The 23,015-nt window shown below is 36.9% G+C and overlaps 1 protein-coding gene across 3 annotated transcripts in view; it reads right to left on the bottom strand.

Moving 5' to 3' along the window:
* Nucleotides 1-4,305: 4,305 nt before the first annotated feature.
* RERG (RAS like estrogen regulated growth inhibitor) overlaps nucleotides 4,306-23,015 on the bottom strand; it is a 99,616-nt gene continuing 80,906 nt past the window's right edge. For all 3 annotated transcript variants that reach the window (XM_024575850.4, XM_045184383.3, XM_045184384.3), the window contains exons 3-5: nucleotides 16,571-16,627; nucleotides 7,663-7,736; nucleotides 4,306-6,147 (exon numbers count right to left, since the gene is read on the bottom strand). In XM_024575850.4, coding sequence (XP_024431618.1) covers nucleotides 5,740-6,147; nucleotides 7,663-7,736; nucleotides 16,571-16,627 — 539 coding nt within the window. In that variant the 3' untranslated portion in view covers nucleotides 4,306-5,739. The remainder of the gene's footprint in view (nucleotides 6,148-7,662; nucleotides 7,737-16,570; nucleotides 16,628-23,015) is intronic.

The following is a 23,015-nucleotide window of genomic DNA, read 5'->3' as shown; positions in this document are numbered from 1 at the left end:
TGTGTTTGCACTCTTCTTTTCTAAAAAAATCCTTTCTCTAGTCTACATAAAGGATTTCTTTTCACTTTTCTAGGCTACTTGAAACATATCACCAGTTACATGCGTTTGTGTTATCAATCATCCTCTTAAAAATTTCTAATTTGCCTCCCTCCCCAAAGAAGAGATGGAGTCAAGGGTGGAAGGGACGAGGGGCGGGGGTGCCAGCATGTACGGAACAGATACCGAAGGAGAGGTGACAGGACGCTGAAAATAAATTTGTCCTTTTTGAAATGTTATGTTTACTGTAGTCCTCACCGAGAAAAGCGCTATGTTATGGGTTAGATAGGTTTCTATAAACTAGCTGGAAAAAACTAAATCTGATTTATAACTTTGTTTTCCAGCAAAATTGCATTCGGCAATCCCAAAAGCCAATTTACAGGCAAATGCTAGGAACATACATTACAGTTGGACATGACCAATATATATAGATGGACTCAGAAGCTCAGGAAATAGAAGTAATCAATATCCTGTATGCGTTTCAATGTCCTACCTTGATTTTTGCAATAAGCCCTTTGCTTCCCCACGCAATGAGGAGATGAAGAGGATGACAAAGTAAAAGTTTCTACAACAATGTTTATAGGATCTCATAAATCATGAAGGAACAACAAGAAGGCACTATCAAGCACTTCCCTAGGTTACGGAGCAGTGAGGTTTTTATTCTTAACAATAAGTACTTTCATAGAACAAACCAAATTATTTTCGTGTCGCATGAAACAGGTAAGAAGCAGACTGACGTGCACATACACACACTCCCAAATTCAAAAAGCCCAAAGACTGGTTCCTGGTTGCTAAGGAGAAATAGAATGGCTCGGATGCACAAGAGAACAGAATGGCACATTCACTTGCACTGAGTCCCCACTGACGGGAGGTCCTCCATCCAGGGAGCCCGAAGTGCTATAGATGCATGGAGCATTTAAGTGACACTATTATTTTAAAATAAAATATTGTTACTGAGTTAAAAGTAGAAAAGATGCAAATTAAAAATCTATTCTGAGCTGCTGAACATTTGTTTTTAAATAGATTTCAGGATGGCTTTCTTTGATTTGCCCTCCTTGCTGAATTCCCAGAAGACAGATGTTTCTTTTTCTGATCAGCATTTTTGAGGTATAATTTGCACCACTCTAGAAGGTTCCCTTGAGCCACTCTTGTTAACTTCGGACTCTGGGGACCACTGATCTGCTTTTACTATTGTTCTCCTTTTATGAATTTTATATAGATGGAGTATTATCATATGTAGCATCTCATGTATGGCTTCTTTTACTTAGCATGATGCCTTGAGAATCATCCAATAGTATGCCTTTTTATTGTTTAGTAGCATTTCATGGTGCAGATACACCATAATTTGCATATTTACTCACCCATTAATGGAAACTTGAGTTGTTGCCAGTTTTGTTGGGTTTTTTTTTGCAATTATGAAGAAAGCTTCTATAAATGTTAGCAGATAGGTCTTTATGTGAACATAGATTTTCATTTGCCTTGGGACATACTTAGGAACAGGATGGCTGAGTTGTGTGTTAAATATATATTTAACTGTACAGTGGACTCCCCGGCTGTTTCACACAATGGCTGTACCCTTTTGTACCCCCGCTGGCAATGCCTGAGTGTTCCAGGACGCAGACGTCCTCACTGACGTGAGTATTGTCGGTGTTTGATTCTTGGCTACCACATTCGGTGGGCACACTGTGGTTTCAATTTGCATTTCTCTAACGTAATGATGCTGAGCATCCTCTCATGTGATCATTTGCCATTTACATATCTTTTTTTGTCAATTATCTACTCAAAACTTTAGCCCAATATTTTAACCATATTGTGTATCTTGTTGTTGATTTCTAAGAGTTCTTTATATATTCTAAATGTACATTCTTGGTGAGATATGTATTTTCCACATATTTTTCTCCCAGTCTGGCTTACTGTTGTATTTTCTTAAATGCAAATATTTAATAAATGGTAAATTTATTAAGCTTATTTATAAATTTATATTATATATTTACATGTTAAATATTTTATTTATAAATATATAAGTTTATATTTTATAAAGATATAATTTAAATTTATAAATATATAAATTAAACTTATTTAAATGAAATGATAAACATTTATTTAAATGATAAATTTTTAACTTTGCTTTTATTTATGCTTATTATGTCCTAAGAGATCCTTGCCTAACTCAAGGTCACAAAGATTTTCTCCTGCTATGGAAGTTTTTAAAATTTTAGCTCTTATATTTAGGTCAATAATGCATGTAGAATTTAAGTTTTGTACATCATGGGAAGTATGGATTGATATTTATATATCTTGCACATGGATATGAAATCATTACAGCATTAACTTTGGAAAAGAATGTTCTATTCCCACTGAATTTTCTTGGTGTTTTTGTCAAAAATCAATCAACCATGTAAGTGTGGTTCTGCTTTTGGTCTTTCTGTTTTATTCCACAGGTCTACATGGCTTTTCCTACACTAACAACATGCTATCTTAATTAGTGTTAATTTAAAAGCAGGTAATTTAACATTGAAATAAAACCATATATGTGGGGATACAGAATTTGCTAAATGTAGCATTTCAAACCTATGGAAAAAATATTTATGTAATTTTTTCCCTCTCAGAATATTCCAATAGGTTATTAACTCAGGACAACTGAATTCAGCTCGACTGATTAATTTTCTCCCAATGAACTGGCTACTTTTTTATTAGCCTCAAAGTGGGCATAGGCTGTTTTAATAAGAAAGCTTGGCTGGTATTATACTTAGAATGAAAGATGCTGTGTTTATTTACATATGTGTAAGTATTACATGTTACATAAAAGGAAGATCCTGAATGATAGGCTTCTTCCCTCACTGCTGTGAGGCATATGAGTACAAACACAATATTTAGAAATAAAGTCTTTAGAACCTTAAAAGAAAAGGAAAGCAATACAAACAGCAAACACTGGTAGTGGTAGGGTGGTGATAACAAACCATATTCAAGAACACACAGGTTTTCATCATTAAAATACTATTTTAAAAACCACAACTGTTTCTAGCCTTTGTTTGTGGAAAAGCCTGGTGCATAAGAGGAGTAAGTAATTTATATTTGTTCAATCTCATGTTCTTGCGTAATTGCCAGTTGGGACTGAAGCCAGTGGTTCCATGCTTTTTTAACAGGCCTGGGTTTGCATGCATGTGTCTAGAGAAGTTGCCGGTGTTAGTGACTCGGAAGTTTACTCCCTTAGTGTTTGGCCCAAGAGGGCACCCAGATATTTCATTATGTCTCCTTAGGAGCCGGCTCTTCATAAGAACTGGCTGAGCTTCATCCCCAAGTATAGTTATGGGAGTATGAACTAGACTATAATTCTAGAAGACGGCAGCATTAAAAAAATTTCAGCCTGCCTTCATTTGCCCTACCCTGTCTGAATGGACGTTACTGAAAGTTAATCACAGCTCCCTCAGCTGTTAGGGCCTTTAACATATAGTTACCTAAACTTGCAGTTTTATGATTTTTTATGATTTTTTGCCTTTTTTTCTTACTTCCAAATCACTTATCTTTTTTCTCTTCATTCCTTTCCTCTGTTACTCCTTCCTGTTTATCCTAAAAACTGATGTAAGTGGCTCTCTAAACTGCTTTGAATTTCTGTACTTACCATCACCTTTTGTATCCCCATATTTTAGTTTCATGCTATTCCTTTTGCCTAGAAAATTTTCACTATCTAATTTTCCTGAATAACTTGTATATATTCTTCAAGGTCCAGCTCTGACACAATCAAATGAACTAATTTGTGTCAAATTATATGTCCACCTTATAGACAAATATTTGTTAATGATTGAATACAAGCATAAATGAAGCAAGTCTTTCCTAATTGTTCTCCTTCCTATGTCTTCATCTTTACAGCTCAAGAACAAGAGCCCTATCTTAGGTTATTAATATTTCATGAATGTCACTATGGGCTCTAGGGTCTGCCTTTCCCTCTCTGGATTAGATCCTGGCTCTACCCTCTAAATAGTTATGCAAATTTGTTTTTTCTTGTGACTTGGTATCTTCATCCCGGCAACTGTAATCATAGTACTGTCTCTTCCATAAGGTTATTGTAAGGATCGATGAAATAATACATAAAGTGCCTAGGACACACCTAACCACTCCAAAACAGTAGCTATTATTATGAACTGAAGCTTATTTTTTTTTTACATCACATTCACTGATATTTCAACTCTACAATTCGATTGTCCCCTCCTGTCTCTTAAAATTACAAACATTTTGTGTTATTGCAAGAAAGACTGCCCTAACATGAGAGAATGTGAAAATTTTGTTTTTTATTATATTGACATAAAATAGTTACACCAAGTTGTCCAAATGCATTGGTGAATTAAAGTCTCCAACTCTTACAAATTTTTATACATATATCAATGCATTTATAAATACACACATATGTAAAAGATATATATTTTCTTCTAAAATAAAGTGCCCAAATCTTGATACATGGGGCATAATACAGAAAAAAGAATCACAAAGTTTTATCAGTTACAGACTGTATTTTCACAATATAAGAATCTGTTTTATACACATTTATTTGGGTATAGTGAAATTTAATCACCAATTTTTTTCTGAATTTTCCTAAATAAATGAATTTATCCAAAGTACATGGTGGGACAAAAGTAGGTTAACAGTTATGAGTATGTGAAACAGAGTTTATTCTTGTATTATTATTTACTAATTATTGTATTATTTTCCACATGAATAGCTGTAAACCTACTTTTGCCCGACTCCGTGTTAGATATCGTGCAACCAACATAGTGATGAATCAGAGGCTATTTTTTCTTACTGCATCTAGCACAGAGCGTTGGCTCCCCAAGAGAATGGCTGTTTAGCTTCATTCTTAATCTTCCTGCTCTTTGGATTGTTGTCTTTCTGTGAAGGTGGTATGCAGAGAGAGAAATGAAGCAGACATCTCTGACTCTAAGTCCTCTGTTAGCTTCAGTAAAGTCAGGGTTTGGTAAGAAGATTTCTACTGCCTTTACACCATCCTGGGCTTGTTGAGAAAGGGACCCGTAGGGTCTGAATCGAGCGGTCCTGCGGCCTCTTTATAAGGAAGTATGGTTGGAGATACAGAAGGAGAATTAGGTGTGATGATCCATAGATCATTTTAGAGAACCAACTCGAACTGAAATGGAACTCTTATCACATACGGGGAAACTTCGTGAGAACGTGGTTTGGATTTAAGAACAAAATAAGGGTTAAAGAAAAACAGATAATTTACAATAATTCAGAAAAATCTATTCCCTGCTCTAATATTTCAGCTACTGTTCCTGCATTTTTACTGTATTTTCTATTATGTTAAGACTTTTAAGGTAATCATTTGTAGACTTTGACGAGAAATGAAATTCGAAAATGCCTTGAAAAGAATTCAGCCTACTGAAGCAAAGTGAAAATGCCTAAAAATAGCTTCATATGAACCCAGCTATTTCAGAATCTCTGATGATTACATGTTCAAACTGCAATAAAGTGCATTTTATTCAAGCAGGAAAGCCAGCACTGTATTGCATAAAACACTTTAACTTCTCAACATACAAGAGGCTGAGAACAAGGGGAAACCCAGACACTTCCCAGAGTCAGAACAAGGAATGGTGTATTTTCTCTTATTTGGGGGGAGAAAAAAGAAAGAAGGACATGAAAGTGTTTCCAATCACCCTACCTGCCTCAGTAGGGCCTTTGCAAGGATGGAGCTGCCTAACTACTGATTTTGGTGAGCATCTTGTTAATGGCTTGCTTGACGTGTGTGGTGGAGCTGCGTCGCCTGGTCTTGCCCTGGACCATCCTCCGGCGACGCACCTCTCGACACAGCTCGTAGAATATCTCTGTGATGTTCCCTTCACCAGTGCAGGCAGAACACTCATAAAAAGCACAGGCCAATTCTGTGGCCAACTTCTCCCCTTCTTCTGTACTAACCTGTCTGGAGTGGTCCAAGTCAGCTTTGTTTCCAACCAAGATGAGAGTCACATTCTTGGGCTTTTTGATCTCATCCAGAATGTTTTTAAGTGGCAGCATTTCCTCAAAACTTCCTCGATCAGTAATGTCATAGACCAGCACGAAGCCTTCCCCCCATCGCATGTGTCCTTCCCGCTGGATGGTGTCTTCCTGATGGCAAGAAAAAATAGCAGTCAGGAGACCTGGATAATCCTGGTGTGTAGATGCTGCTGTTGTTAATGGTGATCCTTTAATTACTATTTCTGCTAGTCAGTGTCATTAAAATTTCTTGATATTCTGTCTGTACAACTTTACCCTCTCAATCACTTTGGAAAAGCAGCATTACTTACTCATAGCAAGGTATTTCAGGGAACTAAAAATTTTCTATCTGCATAGACCTTAACTTTCTGCCTCTAATTTTGCATGCCATGTCATTAAATCTTTAATCGCAAGAACCATAAAGAAAGCATCATCTTAGTTGAGCACATTGCCTCTGAGACTTTTCATCACAATTAAAGGTTTGACAAACAGGTAACAGAGTAGACCTTACCTCGTCCCTTAGAGATCAGAATTAGAGGCACAGCGTAGTGACATGGTTTTGATTTTGTTTGTTTTTTGTTTTATCTCTTCATTCTTCAGATTATAGACAATTAGCCACCAGGGGCAGAAATACTGATTGATTGTATACAGAGTCAAACTCACAGCCAGGGACATTTGTCCCCTGTGATCTCAATGTCCCCAAAATATCATACAGTCCCAATAACGATAGAAATTCATCTGAGGTGATTTTCGAAGGGGGCGATCACTCCTTCTTAGGAAGGCGCAGGTATGGTTTGGAACTGCATTGCCTGCACGTGTTTCCCTGCTGCCTGTCTCTAGAACTGTTCTGGGTAGAAGGTGGGAGCACATATAGGAAAGAGGTGATGAAGAGAAAGAAAAGTCTGTAATTAGTTACAAGAATATTTCTCGGATTAAATACTTTAATTCAAGTCTTCTTGGGGCCATAGGTCACTCATAAGCACCATGGAATCATCAGCCTTCTAATTCTCATTCCTAGCGGTCATTCCTATCTTTGGGAACTAAACCTATCTATGAACCTCTTTGTCATCTCAGAAGTGACTGACCTCAAAGCAAATTTTTATCACTTTCCATTTAAATGGATTGTTATTGTTCAATGTTATGGCTCAAATTTTGAATAGGATGTGGTGAGGTCTAGAAAGAATTCTACAGGAGAGATTCCTAAAATGAAATATTCTGAAAAAAGATTCTGAGGTCATATAAATTTGGAATACAATATATACTAAATCCCTTACAGATTCACCTTACACATAAGCATAATAAAGGCCCTAAGAAGTTCTCTGGTAAAGATACCCGCTTACCTTTATCAGAGCATTCCAAAACCACTTTTAACCATTAAAATCTACTAGTATTTTACAATCTCCCCAAAATGTAGGTGGGCGATGTGAATGTTATGGTATTTTCAAAACCTCCTCGAAGTACTGGGTAATTTACATAGGGTGCATACATAAGCTTTTGAAAAGATATTAACATATAAATACTTAGACATTGAACGAAAAAAGTCTTTACACATAATGAATTAATTGTAAGAAAGTGTCTTTTGTTCATATTATGCACATCTCATTTTTATTTGATCAAGAAAATATTTTAGCCGAACTCTTTAATCACCTGACCAGCAGTATCTAGTATCTCCATGGTGACAACTTCATCATCAATGGTTGCTTGGTGGCGGTAAGTTGATTCTAAGGAAAGAGCAAAAAAAGAAGATAAAAAGGTAAATAAGATCATAGTTTGAGTTGATCCTTAAAATAACAAATTAGTCACAGGAGTATGTCTGTTGAGTAGCATAAGGGAATGTGCACACTAGGAAGGAAAGGGTAGATGTGCGAGAATGTGCCATCTCTGTATTCTGAGAGCTCTGGAAGTAACAGGTAACAGACTTCCAGGGTATAGCATCCAAGAGTCTCTTTGCCTCTTTGCTCATTTTAGTTTCCTATGAGGCCAGCTTCCTGATGCTCTCTTCCTTCCAAACTGAGGCCTCCAGCCCTGGCTGGTGTGGCTGAGTGGATTGAGTGCCAGCCTGTGAACCAAAGGTTCGTTTGTTCGATTCCCAGTCTAGGGCACATGCCTGGGCTGTGGGCCAGGTCCCCAGTATGGGGCAACCACACATTGATGTTTCTCTCCCTTTCTTTGTCCTTTCCCTCTCTAAAAATAAATAAAATCTTAAAAAAAAATAAAATGAGACCTCCACATCCTAAAATGAGAAAGTTGTTCCTACAAAATGCATCCTACTTTGATACTAAATATCCAGTTTTTGGAAATCACTGCTAATTACTGTTCCTGAAAAGATGACATATAAGCAGGAGCTGCTCATTTCTTTCCAGACTCCAACCTTAGAAATGTAATAGGCATTAGAAGAAGGTGATTGTTATCCATGTAAAGCTGTGAGAAACCCTTGTGACAGTAGAAGGTGGGTGGACCCTAGTGTTTAGGAATTGGTGAGAAAAGTAGAGGAGGGCTGGGCGGCCTGGAGGGACATGGAATGGAGCAGAGTTCTCTTGCTCAGGTTGCCTCTTCAAGGTAGAAAAATGATGGCAGCTCAGCACCAGCTGGAGAGTGGCCCTAAGCTCTACTGCGGGGAGAAGTTAGCAGGTGCAAGAGTTTGGGGTGGCTCAGAATGGGCCCCTCACCACATGAAATGGACACCAGAGGTTAAAATAAATACCAGCTGGTGCTCCTCTATATGAAAACTAGACCAGTTGAATGAAGAACTCAACAAATGACTGACTGTGTTGATGAAGTTCAGGTTGAGGAACTCTCCCAAAAGATACCAGTAAATGATAAGAAGAAAAATGTAAAAGTAAAATATAAGACCTATAGATAAAAGAAACAGACATGTTATTTTTCCCTTATAATATAAGCCTCAAGGAGAGAATTAAGGACACAGAGGTATGAAAACAAGTGAGGTTGTAATAATGGAGACTTTCCCAGAATGAGAGGTATTGAAAAACTTCAGAACAAAAGGACTAATAGGATACACAAGGAAAGAAGTCCCGTGTCTCAACCTGTTACCACATAATGTAAGGGTATTAATGACAAAGAGGAAAATTTACAAGGAGTAGAGAAAAAAAAGTGCATCGTCTACAGAAGGACATGATTCAGAATGACATTGGATTTCTCCCCAGCAAAACCGAGTTCAAGATCCCAATGGAGTGAAGCAAAGCAGTAAAACTACATCAAAAGCAGTCCAGAAGCACAATTCTAGGTAATTCTAGGAGGTGGAGGAAGAGACCAGAGGCAGGTTTCCATGTACTTGTCTTATTCTGGAAGGTTGAGATGATAAAAAGAAAGAATAGAAAAAGAGAGAGCTAAGTATTCAACTTAACTAATTAGAAGAGGAAAGCAGAATAAATTCAAGAAAAGAAGTAAAAGAGAAAACAGAGGGGGAAAAAGATCAATTTAGCAAAACCAAGGCATGGTGTTTGAAAAAATTTAAAAAATAGAAGAAGAAGAAGAGAGGTAAAAATCTGGCAGTGCTATCCAGTAAATTAAGAGAGAGGGTGTCCTCACACAAAATTTAGCACAGAAAGAGGAAATAGCTAAATATTCTGATGAAATAAAAAAATAAAATAATATTATGAACTGTATACCACAAATGTCAAAACCTGATAAATTCTGAGAGAAAAAAATGCATAGATTGTAGCAATAAGAAAAAAACAACCAAATCATATTCAGTAAATACATTTAAATACTAATTATAGAATCTCTCCAAATCATAAAAAGTGACTGCATCCAATTGGCTTTAGAGGAAGTTTCTATTAAACATTAAACACATTCTAGAAAATAGAAAAAGAATAGCTACCCAGTTCCTTTCATGGGACATTAGGCTGACTCTTATAAGATATGCCTCTTATTACTTTTATGAAATTACTTATAAGAAATTACTCTCATAAGAGTAATAAGTCAAAAAAGAAAATTGTAGGCTCATTTCATTTTTAAACATAGATTCAAAAATTCTAAATAAAATATTCCATTGAATCCAATAGTTATAATAAGAACAGTACATCATGATCAAATAGAGTTTACCTCAGGAATGCAGTGTTTAACATCTATCAGTGCAATTTAACACATTAAAGGCTAAAGGGAAAAACTTACATAATTACCTCTATAGGTGAACTTAGAGCAAGATAAAATTTATATGAACTTAAAATGTATGTATACACAAAAAAATACTTCCTTCAAAAATAAAAGTTAGCACATATGGCTTACCATTTGAACAAGAATTGTTCTAAATGCTTTATTCATATTAACTTATTTAATTTTTACAAATACCTCATAAAATATGTATTACCATTAAACCCATTTTAAAGGAGGAAACTGAGGCACAACAGCATTAAATAACTTGCTGAAGGTCACACAGTGATAAGTGGTAGAGATGAGATTGGAACTCAGGGAGACTGGTGTTAGAAATTTAGGCTTTTAACCACTATGCCAAGTTTCATACACACTAGACCATACACCTACAGGAAAGAGGAGAGCAATGGTGTCTGAATAGGGGATGTGAGAAAAATAAAGTGAGATAAAGGCTTCCCATGCATATGGCACCCTGCCAGGACCAGAGCAGCATGACTAATATAAGTGTTAATTTAATTAGCTCAATTATTTGCATCTAAACTCTCCAAATCACTAACCAATCAGCAAACCAGCCAAACCTACACGTTTCTGTCTCACTGGGGTAGCTGTCAAGCCAGTGCTTTTAGTTTTTTCCCTATTTATCTCATGTTTCTGACCTTCATTTCTCCATATCATCAACCATCTCACAGTTCTTTTCTGAACACAGTGTTATGTTACTTTGCTGGAAATATAATCTACTCAAAACACACCGCAGAAAGGAGGCTTAACTAAGTAGCACCAGCCCTGCACAATGACTATTGCCCCAGCATGGCGCACTGCTGACGTATTTCCTGAAAATTAAGATTTAAAAATGAGAGGATGTTCACTATATCTTGAGAAGTGTTTTTTACATTATTGTCATTCTCCTAGAATATGTGATCCATATGTGGCATGTCCATTTCTCAATTCTAGAACATTCCATGCCCCTACCGTACGTTAAAGGGGTGATTATTCTTTTGTGTGATTTAACGCTCTAAAATACCATTCACAGCAATGATTCATCTATTTATTTCCTTTTTCATCTTCAGAGTTTCAGCTTGCAGAGGAGAGGCCCCGAGGGCAGCGCACATGGTAGAATCCATGCCCTTCTGGTTTCTTCCTCCACTGTCTGCAGTGACCTTTGCTCTGCTTTCCCTTTTAAAAGGACTGGCATCAGCTCTGGGGCCTGGAAAACAGAGTTCTGGGCTCTATTCCATCTCTGCACCAAAAGTCTGACAGACAGGGACATTTTTCTCTGCTGCTTCCATGATAAATAGGGTATGTATTTCAACCACAGAAGACCACAGTAGGGGGAAATAGAATATAATAAAAATTGTGTGAAGTTGTGTGGTTCTTCGGCTGTTTGTTAACTGAAATGAGAACGATGACATGCAGGAAATGAGGGAATGTCTGCCACCGACACAGCCGCGGGTGGCAGCAGTCTTTCATTGGAGGACTGGCTTCATGCCATTCTGAGCACTTTTTGAGTCTCGTCTCTCCTGCGTTGGGAACCCACCCCAAGTACATGCAAGGCAGTGCAAGTGTTGCCCAGAGAGGCCAAAGGTTGCACATCTTTGTGCTAGCTTTTCTAAAGATAATTCTAAAAAATGTAGGAGGTACTTTGTGGAACTGACCTCTACTACTCATTTTAAAGCATTAAAGAAAATATGTGTGTGTTTGGAGGGTAGAAACTTTTCATTTTGCTCATTCTAACAGAAAATGGTCATTTTGAGCCTTTTTTATGAAGGGTAAGAAGATGATTAAAGAGGTATTTCTAAATAAAACCAAAATGTTGTATACTATAAGAACAATATTAGTTTTAATATGGAATTAAGCATATTAAAATTATATCTGGATCACACTGTATATGAGGGATACATGGTTTAAGACCTACATTCAGTTACATTTTTCTAAAAAGAAGTACATTTTGTATACTCTAAGAGAAATGGATGCTCAAAAGGATGTCATATATGGTTGATCTTTTCAATAATTTAGCTTTTTTGGTAAGTTTTAACATATTAATATGGACAATTGGCCAATACAGTAACAGCAGAAGTTAGTAATGTTGATTTGTGCTAGAGTGGAAATTGTACTGACCTGAGTTCTATTGCTGGTGTAACCACAAACTAGCCACACAATTGTGGATAAATTTACTTGGTTAGACTTGTTTTCTTATGCCAAATGCCGATCTTGAAGTTCCTTTCTGTGCCAAAATTAAAAGTACTAATATTAAAGAACCATCCAATAGTTCTTTGAATTGGTTGAGTACTTCTGCTTTAGTGTTCAGTTCAGAGATTTGTTCCGGGTGTGTGCCTCTGTCTGTAGGAGCCTTTCCAAGCAAAGGGAACTGTATGGAATGCAGGCAGGAAGAACCAGTCACAGAATAAAATCATTGTTGGGTCCTGTATGTCTCCCAGTTCCTACCCTCATTCTTGTCTGAGTCTTTACTAAGCAGATTTGAATTGATGCCATGATCCATTCAAATACAGAGCAGGGTGCCTCCACGGGGCAGTAGTGGTCAGCGCTGAAATGCAGTCTCTCCCTCTAAATGCCCCCAATGCACACACACAATTGCACACGATCCAAGCTTTTGTCTGTATTCTCTGCCATGTTCAGCATTTTCTGAGGGTAATATGACTCTTGGAGAGATTCAGTTCTCTTCTGGGACCTAAGCAGAACATGGGCCCTATTGTTTTACAACCGGAACATTGTTGCTCCCACCATCAAGGGCTTTTCCTGGTTGGACGATCGAAGTCCAAAACCTTGTAGGCTGCAGTGGTGATTTCAAATGCTGTGCACATGGACCGGGGCTGGCCTCTGACAAAGCTTCCACTGACCCACAGTGAGAGAGAAAACTTCAAGGCAAACTATAATTGTTCAATGTAAATAAGTGATCGAGCATTTTCCTGGATTATTATATCCTTCAGAACTCGTGAACATTAAAAATACTTCCTTCTTTTATGAAATGCAAGTGCTTATAAAGGGTGTAAATTTAGTTCTTCTTTACACTCTGTCCTTTGCTTACATCCCTAATTGTAATTCCTATGGTATTCCCTTCCATTAAAAAAATTAAAACAAACACCAAAACAAAAGCAAAAAGAAAAACAAAATCATTGAATCCTGAAACCTAAAAGTTTGGAAATCACTTGCTACTATAATAGCAAATATTTCCTTCATAGAATTCTTTCAGAGAAGTTAATATTCAAGTTTTTGCTGATATGTTGAATGGTGTTCATGGTCTTCAGCGTTTTCAGGGAGCATTAAATAATTGTGTTACAGGCTGAAAAACTGACCTGTATTTCTAAGGGAGGCACTGAATTCAGAGTTCTAGACTTTTTTTTTTTTTGCAAATATTCCACATTGCTCTTTTAAAATGTTATTTTTCAGTTACAGTTGACATTCCACATTGTTTTACATCAGTTTCACGCATACAACACAGTGGTTAGGCAATTATATAATTTAGCAAATGATCCCCCTGATAATTCAAGTCCCCACCTTTGCTTTTTAATATAACATTCCCTTTTGGTGGTGAGTTTGAAACTCTAAGATAGTACCAAGCTGAGTCCAGGAAATGCCCACTGCCTTGGATCAAATGGACTGGGAACGCCCTGGGCTAGAACTTCAGTGACTCACACATGTGTGCACACAAAGCCACTTTCCAGCAGGAGTTAATGAAACCCTCACCTGGGAGTGAGTCATAGCTCTGATATTCCCGAAGTCTGATCAGCGCTCTTGTTGCTTAGCAGCTGCAGTCCTTTCAGAGCAGTACAGTACAAGGTCACTCAATAAAGTTTCATTACGCCTAGTGAAGGAAGCCTGCGTTACAGATACTGACGCAGGCAGACTCCTATTAATAGCAGCTGTTTTTCAGAATGAATAAAACAAAAACAAAAGAAAAAATGGCTCACCTAAGACATTAAAAATAGTAACATTAGTTACTGGAATATATTCAGAAGGAGTTTAAAATTTTTATGAGATCATTTTTATAAGCTTCCTCTTTTGTTCAGGTGTACTTGTATGACTACACAAAATTAGTAATTTTCTACTGAACTCTTGTAAATCATTAAGAGTCTCAGGAACTTTGTAAAGGGCATATAAGGGATAAAAATATAAAAGGAGAGTCAATATTTACTTAGGTGGAACAAGTAATAGATAATGATTGATTTTTTTAATCTGCTACATTTTTAGATCCAAATACATCATCTTCAGATTAGATTCTGGCTATATTAAGAACACGTTAAAAAATTGATGTTGAAAAACAATTTACTTAAAAGTAAAAACAGAGAGGTGAAGATCTCTTAAAAGATGGAGTATCTTAAAGATGTGAATTTTCTCAAAGTTATTTATAGTTTTAGTGTGATTTCAATCAAAATTATATCATGTTATGACATAGTTTTAAAAATTGACCTGCGAGAATAAACTGGTGAAGTCGCCAAGATCATTTGGTAAAAAGGTAAAGAAGGAAGGCTTTCTCTACCGGGTATCAGTGTGTTCAAAAGAGCTCACCATTATAGAGCGTGTGCTACTGGTTTGGGGACGGGAAAAGCAAATCTAGAACTGCATCCTGGAGCAAATGACCCAATATACCTGTACCTGCAGGTTCTGTACCCACGGATGCAACCAACTCAGGATCAAAAATACTTGGGAAAAAAGTTACGTGTTGCTAACGTGACTACGTAGTCAGGCCTATGATGGTTGCGTCTGGACTGAGCATGTACATTTTTTTTCCCTTGTCATTATTCCCTATACAATACAGTGTAACTTATTATAAGTAATCCAGAGATAAAGCATATGGGAGGATGTGTGTGGGTTATATGCAAATACTCCATTATTGTACAGAAGAGAACCAACCCCTTGTGGATACCAAGGAGGACTGATCATATAAAAGGCAGCTTTGGAAGTAGTGGGGAAGGTGGGGACTATGTAATAAACAATAGGAGAATAATTGGTCAACTATTTGGGAGAAATGTTAGGTCTTCACCTTGTTCTTCTCACTAAAATATATTCCAGATAGACTAAAATATTAAAATTAAATAAACAATAAAATCACTCTATCCCATTAACTGTTGAATTTTCCTTCATAGTACTTATCACTATTGACATATATTTATTTGTTTACTAACTCTTCTTTCTTTATCAGACAATAGCTGAAAAAAAAACCAAACCCAAACCCCAGAGGCTTTCTCTTTCTGTCTATTGATTTACCCTCAGCACCTAGAATAATTTGACACAGAGGCTCATTTAACACACATCTTGTTGAATGAATGAGTAAAGCAATGAAAGAAGGCAAAAGGGGAAAAATTTTCCTTTTAAACTGACCATATATAACAACAACCACCAACCCTCCCCCCGCCAAAACCCAGTCAGGAAACAAAAACATGCAGGGATCATCTCCGCCCCCTTCAGCACTCCGAGTAAGGCCAGCTTGTCCCGGGACACTGTGCCTGGGAGCGAAATAATGGACAGCTTCCCTCCTCTTCTGGATTTCAAAGTTATTGCCCTTTAGGATACCAACTGTGGTTCTGAAGCATAGCAAACAAAAGCTCAAAGGTTTCATTTGGAGTAAAGTCTGAAGCTTAACTTAGAGCCCATGGATTTTTAGCATTACTTTGGAGACAACTAAAAATATTTCTAATAAATACTCTGTTTTGGACTATGAAAAATACGCATGACAAACACTTCATATATCAACATTATTGCTATTTTCAAGATACATATATCAATTTTTGCTGCTTCTTTTGTACTTTTTAAATAGGTTTAAGACAGCCCTGTCTGATGTGTTTCAGTGGATTGAGTGCTGGCCTGCGAACTAAGGGATCACGGGTTCGATTCCCGGTCAAGGCATGTTCCTGGGTTGTGGGCCAGGTCCCCTGGGGGCATGCAAGAGGCAGCTGATTGATGTGTCTCTAACACATTGATGTTTCTCTCCCTTTCTTTCTCCCATCCTACCCCTCTCTCTAAAAATAAATAAATAAAATCTAAAAAAACTTAAATAAGCTTAAGACAGATTCATTGGAGATAAGAGGGGAAGGAACTCAATTTATTTATACATTTTCCCCAAATCAGTACTCACAAGTTTTATTTTACTGTTACACTCTCCTCAGCATACCATTTTATCCCACATCAAACTGACCATGTCCACTCTCTCTTCTGTCTACCATTGGAATGTTGCTACATTTCTCAGTGGAAAAGCATCATTTCTAGCTACTTCCTTCTTGTCTCTGGTTTGGCCTGATTTCTTCATCTTTGCATTAAAATCCATGCAACACACGTCTAGCTTCTTAGGGGACGTCCTTGCATGATTCAATAAAGCACTTCGAAGACATTTGAAAGGTACTTAAAAATGTTGCAAGAGCAAATGTCATTCTCTCTTTTGAGTCATAAACTCTGACTGGATAGTAGGAGGAAAGAAAATTTGACCTACCGAGAGTGGGATCATATTCCCAGATGAACCGTTTGGTCAGAAATCTCACTACAAGAGCTGTGGAAAAAAAGAGCAACATTTCAAACAAATTCGTTAATTTTCTTATAGTTTTTATCCTTGTAAGGAAGGAGAAATAGCCCATCAAACTACACATGTTTTATATTTCCTTGGAATATGAACCAAGTACACTTATTTATGTTTATTCAGATACACTTTTCCATTTTATACTTTGGCTTAAAAAAAACGGGTATAATATTTTACGGAGTTTGTTGTGCATTAATCAACAGCTTAGCTTTGTTCCTTCAGTCACAGAGGTAAAAACAAACAAATAGAAAACATCACAATGTGAAAATGCGCAGATGTAAAAATGTTACCAAACAATGAATCCAGTCATGAATCATGCAATACAAGTGTTGAAGATTTGAATATTGCTAATGATCGATAAAGGCAAGTTTAAAATGTGATATAATTTTTCCTGCAATGAAAAGACCACTAACTGGTTATTTACAGTATGAAAGGTTTTCCAAATTAAGGATTGTATTAGTGACTCATTAAAGCTCATCAAAAGTAACGCTGCTGAATTCAGGGGCAAGATCTGGAACGATGCTAAGCACTTCACTTGCATGGTCTCCTCAACCCTCCCTGCCTCCCTAGGAGGCAGCTACTAGGATTGGTCCCAGTTCCAGATAAGAAAACTGAGGCTCTGAGAGGTGAACTAATTTACTTGAGGTCACCTACCCAGTTAGTGGCTGAGTCAGGATTTTCATCCAAGAAGTCTCTTTCCAAAAGCCTGTACGTTATCCTTTGTGCTCAACTGGATTTAAGGCCCAGGCCATCTGGATAATATTTAACTCGAAGATGGGTGGAAGAAAGAGAGGCGCTGAGGTATGTGGACTTTATTGTCCTTGAAAGTGGATGGGAAACATGCTGGACATTAAAAAAAAATATTTGTATTGTAGTTGAAAACAGCGGTGTCTTTAAGAAACTTTTTTTTGGAAGGGAGTGTCAGAAACACTTCAAAAAGGCAATGAAAGCTTTAGATCCTTTCTTGGGAGAAATGGGTAGCCACGCAATTTGGCACACAATTTCAGCGAGCTCGTGAGCCCTCTGAAAACCCTGGATGGCCTTCCTGGGATCCCCCTGACCCTGACAAAAGAATCAATGTTTGTCACACTTTATATTTTAAAACATATTTATCATGTGGGTATTTTTATTTTTGTGGAAATGCCCTGTAGGTAGTCGTCGAAAGATACTCCTTGAAGAAACGAGACTAGTTAGTTGACAGTTACTGTCAGTCTTTACCTATTGCCTGTGTTAGAATCAACAGAGGTCTACATATCAACGACCATAGTGCCTCAGACGAGAGGACCCAGAGAGGTCCCAGTCCAACGTTCAGTCAGAACCTCGGAAGACAGACCACGAGCACATGGTGGCTTGGCTGGAGGCTAAAAGCAGCAACGTCGTTTCTAATTACAGAGTGTAAGGCTGGATTTGAGCCAAAATTTTTGCAGTGCCTGAAGTAGCAGGCCACTGACCCTGCAATGCTTCCCACAGTGGGCCCTGTGGTTTTATCTTCAATTTTCAGTCCATCACTGCTTGCTCTCTTGAGAATGAGCCTTTTTTTTTTTCTGTTTGCCTTAAGAAATAGTAAGCACCAGACAAATATTCTTCTGCTTTTAAATTTTTCCCAACTGTTCAAGATGTGTTTATGTGTTTTAAAGGATGGTTTGAATGTCAAATAGAGATCTCATTTGTAGTTTATTGGATACATTTAAGAGAGTAAAATAAACAGTCTTATTTTAAAATGTCAATATTTATGAGATATCAAAATTTTCACACTCTTTGTAATTAAATTCACAAGGAAAAAATTAGATATAAAATAAAAAATATGCAAGAGGTCACATAGTTTTCCAAAATGTTTTTAGGAAACGTGCAAGCAAAAAATAAAATAAAGACTGATGAACTAGTCTTATTACTAATCTTTTTTTAAACTGAATTTATTGGGGTGACACTGGTTTTCAAAACCATACAGGTTTCAAGTGTACCACTCCAGAAAACGTCATCTGCACGCTGCATCGTACACCCATCTTTCTCTCCCTATCCCCCCCACCTTGTCCACCTCCACTAGCCCTCACCCCTGTCCCTCTGGCTAACACCACACTGTTGTCTGTGTCTGTCTGTGCTATGTGTATATGTTTTATGTAGCTCGGTGGCAGAGCACTTGCTTTGCATGTAGGAAGCCCCGGGTGCGTTCCCTGGCATCTCCATAAGGGTCCTTCTTCTGTTTTTAAATCAGCATCAGGAAGCATAACTGCCCTCAGTATTCAAAGAGTTTCATCTTTTGTTAGAAAACGTAGTTTTTAACTCTACAGGTTACAACCTAGAAAAGTGCATTTATCTGGCATCTTCTAGAAATGCACTGTTAACATTAACAAAGTTTTCTTTCTACATAACTAATATTGGAAGTACTCCAGTTGCAAGACCATTAAAACTTTAATCATTTCCCAAAGGAATGTTTCTAAAATGTATTCGACATTCCATTGACTACAAATATTGAACATAACTGAACCCTCTTAAAGTGTTTGGACCTTGGTTAGGAACCTTGGTTAGTGAGTGCCCTGCGCAGTTCCGTGGCAATACTTTCCCAAGCTGCAGAGCGGTTGAAGCAAAACAACTCTGGAGTGCTAGGGCTCTGAGTATTTTTACTTCTTGAATATACGTACTTAATACACACAGAAATGTGATTTTTGCCTCCCTCAGATATGATGGCTTTCTCTTTTTTTTGCCATAGTCACCGAGACTATCTCTAATAACCTATTCATCTCCTTTGTGACTTTAATTATTCCAAAGACTGACAAGCCATATCAAGAAGCTTGTTAGCATTTTGTCTAATATCAGAGTAAATTAAATTAGTTCTGGGGCTTCGTTCTAAGGAAGCTGTGCTGTTGATATAAAGCTGATTCTGCTATACCTTTGAGACAGGACTTTGTCGTTGACAAGTGGCTCCTGCTGACCCCTTGGGTTTTGGCTCAGCTTAGCCTGCTCCCTTCCGGCGGGCAGTGTCGCTGGGCTTAACCAGCGAAAGCGATATAAACATTTTTTATGTTCTTTGTAAAGAGACCCACATCATTCTTCGATGGTTGCTTTAACAATAGAATCATACATTAGTTAAAAAACCCAATCTCTTTCAAGTGCACCAAAAAACATAAAAACTGCTTTGAAAAATTGACATATGTGTTTTCTTTGAAAATGTGTTTTCATCTCTCTCATAGATTGATTACTCATGGAAAGGAGGAACACATTTTCTATTTTTAGTTTTTCAAGAATATTTTATTTTAAATTATTACTCCAAGGATTGCAAATAATTTTCCATCTGTGGATGTGATATCTGTTAAAGGCTCTATTGTTACTTAAATGGTGACTGAGGCACGTGGGTGACATTTCACCATCTACCGATGTAATTATAAAATGTCACCAGTATTGTCTAGCCCCCAAACTTATTATAATACTATTATGGCATACCATTTTCATACGTGATATACCCTACCACTCCTCACCCCCCCAGTTCCACTCTCACCACATTCTCACCTGTTACAATAATGCACTCGCTCCCTCAGTGGTGTCCCTACTTCACCTGCACCCCAGAACCCCCTTAAACTCCTCTCCATACAGCAACCAATGACTGCTAAACTGAAAACATCTCGTGTCACATCTTTGTCCCAAATTCTCCCTGATCTTATCTCATTGGATAAATATTTATTAAGTACCTACTCTGTTCTGTTCTAGGTGTTTGGACTAACCCAGCAAACAATTCAGATTAAGATCCCTGACTTTACAGAGTTTATATTCTACTAGGAGGAGACATGCACATAGAAATGGTGAGTTATGCAGTACAATAGGTCAGAGGGGGTACATGCTGTGAGATTAAAGTATGGAGCAGGGTAAGGGATTCAGCACTGCAGGATGAAGATGTGAGGTGTTACTTAAGACCGGGTGACTAGGGCAGGGCTCACTAAAAAGGTGATATAAAAAAGAGATGAAGGAAGATATCTGGGGAAAGAGTCTTCCAGAAAGAGGGAACAGCCAGTGCCAAGTTCCTAAGGCAGGGATGTGTGATTGATATGCTCCAGGAACAGCAAGCAGGCCCGTGTGGCTCAGGCAGAGTGAGCGACAGCCAGTGTGGTAGGAGATGAAGACATTCCCTGCCACTCTCCCAGGCAGGCATTCTGTAAACACACTACTACTCCTATCACCAATAAAAAAATAATAACAACAACAAAGACAACAACAACTAGAATGGTTTTTATTATTTTACTTGATTCCTCCTTTAGAGTGTATATTCCACAGGGAGCATGAAATTTGTTTTATTCATCACTGTGTTCTAGTGTCTAAAAGAGTATGTCTGGCCACAGTAGACTAATAAAATTCTTGCTAAATAGATGAAAAAGATGAATAAATCCAAGTCACAACTTACTTTTCTTAACTATTAAATGATAGCCAGGCATTAAGAGAATCAGCAGAAAAATTAGCACAACAAAACTTAAAGCAGAACCATGCCATTCATCATTCTACAACTTTTTCTAAAAGGTTATAAGAATATATAATCTGAAATGCTTTGGCCATTTCATTATTCATATACAAATTATGATTCTATAGTTTATTAAAATAGTTACTGTAAACTTGATCTATTTTTCTTTTTAATACCATGTCCTCTCTACTCCCACTATTCTGAGCAAAGTTTTCTTTAAAAATAAAATGATGGTATTGGTAATCTTTAGTTCCTCTAGGAGTCTAATATAAGGTCTTGTTTCTCCAGAAGTTTTAAGGTTTAACACGTTTAATTGGTTAGAGTGAAGTCTCTGCGTTCTGAACTATCTGATTTCCTTTCCATTGCCTTGCACATCCATACCTTTACACCATGTAAGCCAAACATGTCTAATGGTTAATCTAGAGAAGAACATTTTTCTCATTTTGCCTAATTTATAACTTGCTTGGATAATTTGTCCTCATTTGTGGTTTACTTTTGGTATTACTGGCACTGAATTTCATTACTATCGATAAAAGCCATTCTCTTAAAAAAATGAAAAATTCACTAAGTGGAATTTAATCCATCAAAATATTATTTCAAGTGACATCAATAAGATAATATTCTATTTATAAGCAAGATCTAAAAAGCAAAATTTCTACCTTAAAATAGTCATGCTATTTCTAAAAGTTAACAAGTCTGGGCTAATTTTTCTTAGCCCAGAATTCTGAATAATTATTCCTGATGTCATTATCAAAAAGAGGCAGACATTAGAAGTACCAACTTTAATGGTCAGAGTAATATTTTAAAATAAAAATTGATCTGTACAATATTTTAGGAAGACATGAACTTTTCAAGGTAAGTAAAAATGAACATACATGCTATTCTTACACTCTAAAACGTGTAAGAGATATACTCAAGAGAAATTCAAAATGATTTCCAAATGTTACTTTTTAAACTCATGTTCTAAAAAACTTATTTCATTATTTTTCATTTATACAATTCAAGCATCACCTGATTACCAGTGTATGCATTTATTGGACTGGCCAAAAATTCCATGTGATTTTTTTCCATAAAATAAAAAATACATTTTTCATTTTCACCAATAACTTCATTGATTTGGATATTTTGAGTATGTCTGCTATCTCCCATGCAGTATAATGTTGATTGATCTCAATTAATGTCTCAATTTGATCGCTAGCAACTTCAACTGCTCTCACAGAGCATCATCCAGTGAGCAATCTCCAGTACAAAACTTTGCAAACCACTTCTGACACATTTGACCAATCACAGCATTTTCTCCAGACACTGAACAAATATTTTTTTGTATTTCAGTTGCATTTTTACCTTTCTTGAAATAATAAAGCATAATATGCATATTTTCTTCCATCTTCAATATTAAAATGCCGACACAAAAATTCACCAATTTTGGAAGTTTTTTTTAAAGGTGTACTTATATGACATCTGTCACATGACAATCTAACAAAATTGTTTCAAATAAAGTTAAAGACAACTAAGCACTACAAGAGCCATCTTATGGAAAAAAATGAATTTTTTTGCCAAGTCAATATATCCCTGTATGTCTTACAAATTAAGTCTTGTCCATTACATGTAGTAGGTATTCAATAAATACTTGAGAAATGAATTGAGGAAAAAATTAAAATTTGTATAAATCATTTGATTCCCACATTACTATTGTAGTCAGGTCTATACTGTAGTGGGGTTTTATTATTTGAAAAAAAAATTCTTTAAAGTAGAACTTCCATTGAATATATATCACCACTTCTCAGGTTCACTGCCTAGTTCATATGTCCACTGACAACCTGATTGGTCACCCACATTGCAAACTTGACTGAGAAGGGCAGGACCCACCACGCCTCTTTTCTTAGGCCAGAGGGGAACCACTCTCCTTGACTTCAT

The sequence above is a fragment of the Desmodus rotundus genome, chromosome 3, assembly GCF_022682495.2.
Source record: "Desmodus rotundus isolate HL8 chromosome 3, HLdesRot8A.1, whole genome shotgun sequence".
NCBI lineage: Eukaryota > Metazoa > Chordata > Mammalia > Chiroptera > Phyllostomidae > Desmodus > Desmodus rotundus.
Note: the sequence above shows the minus strand (reverse complement) of the source record. Positions and strands in the feature narration are given on the sequence as shown.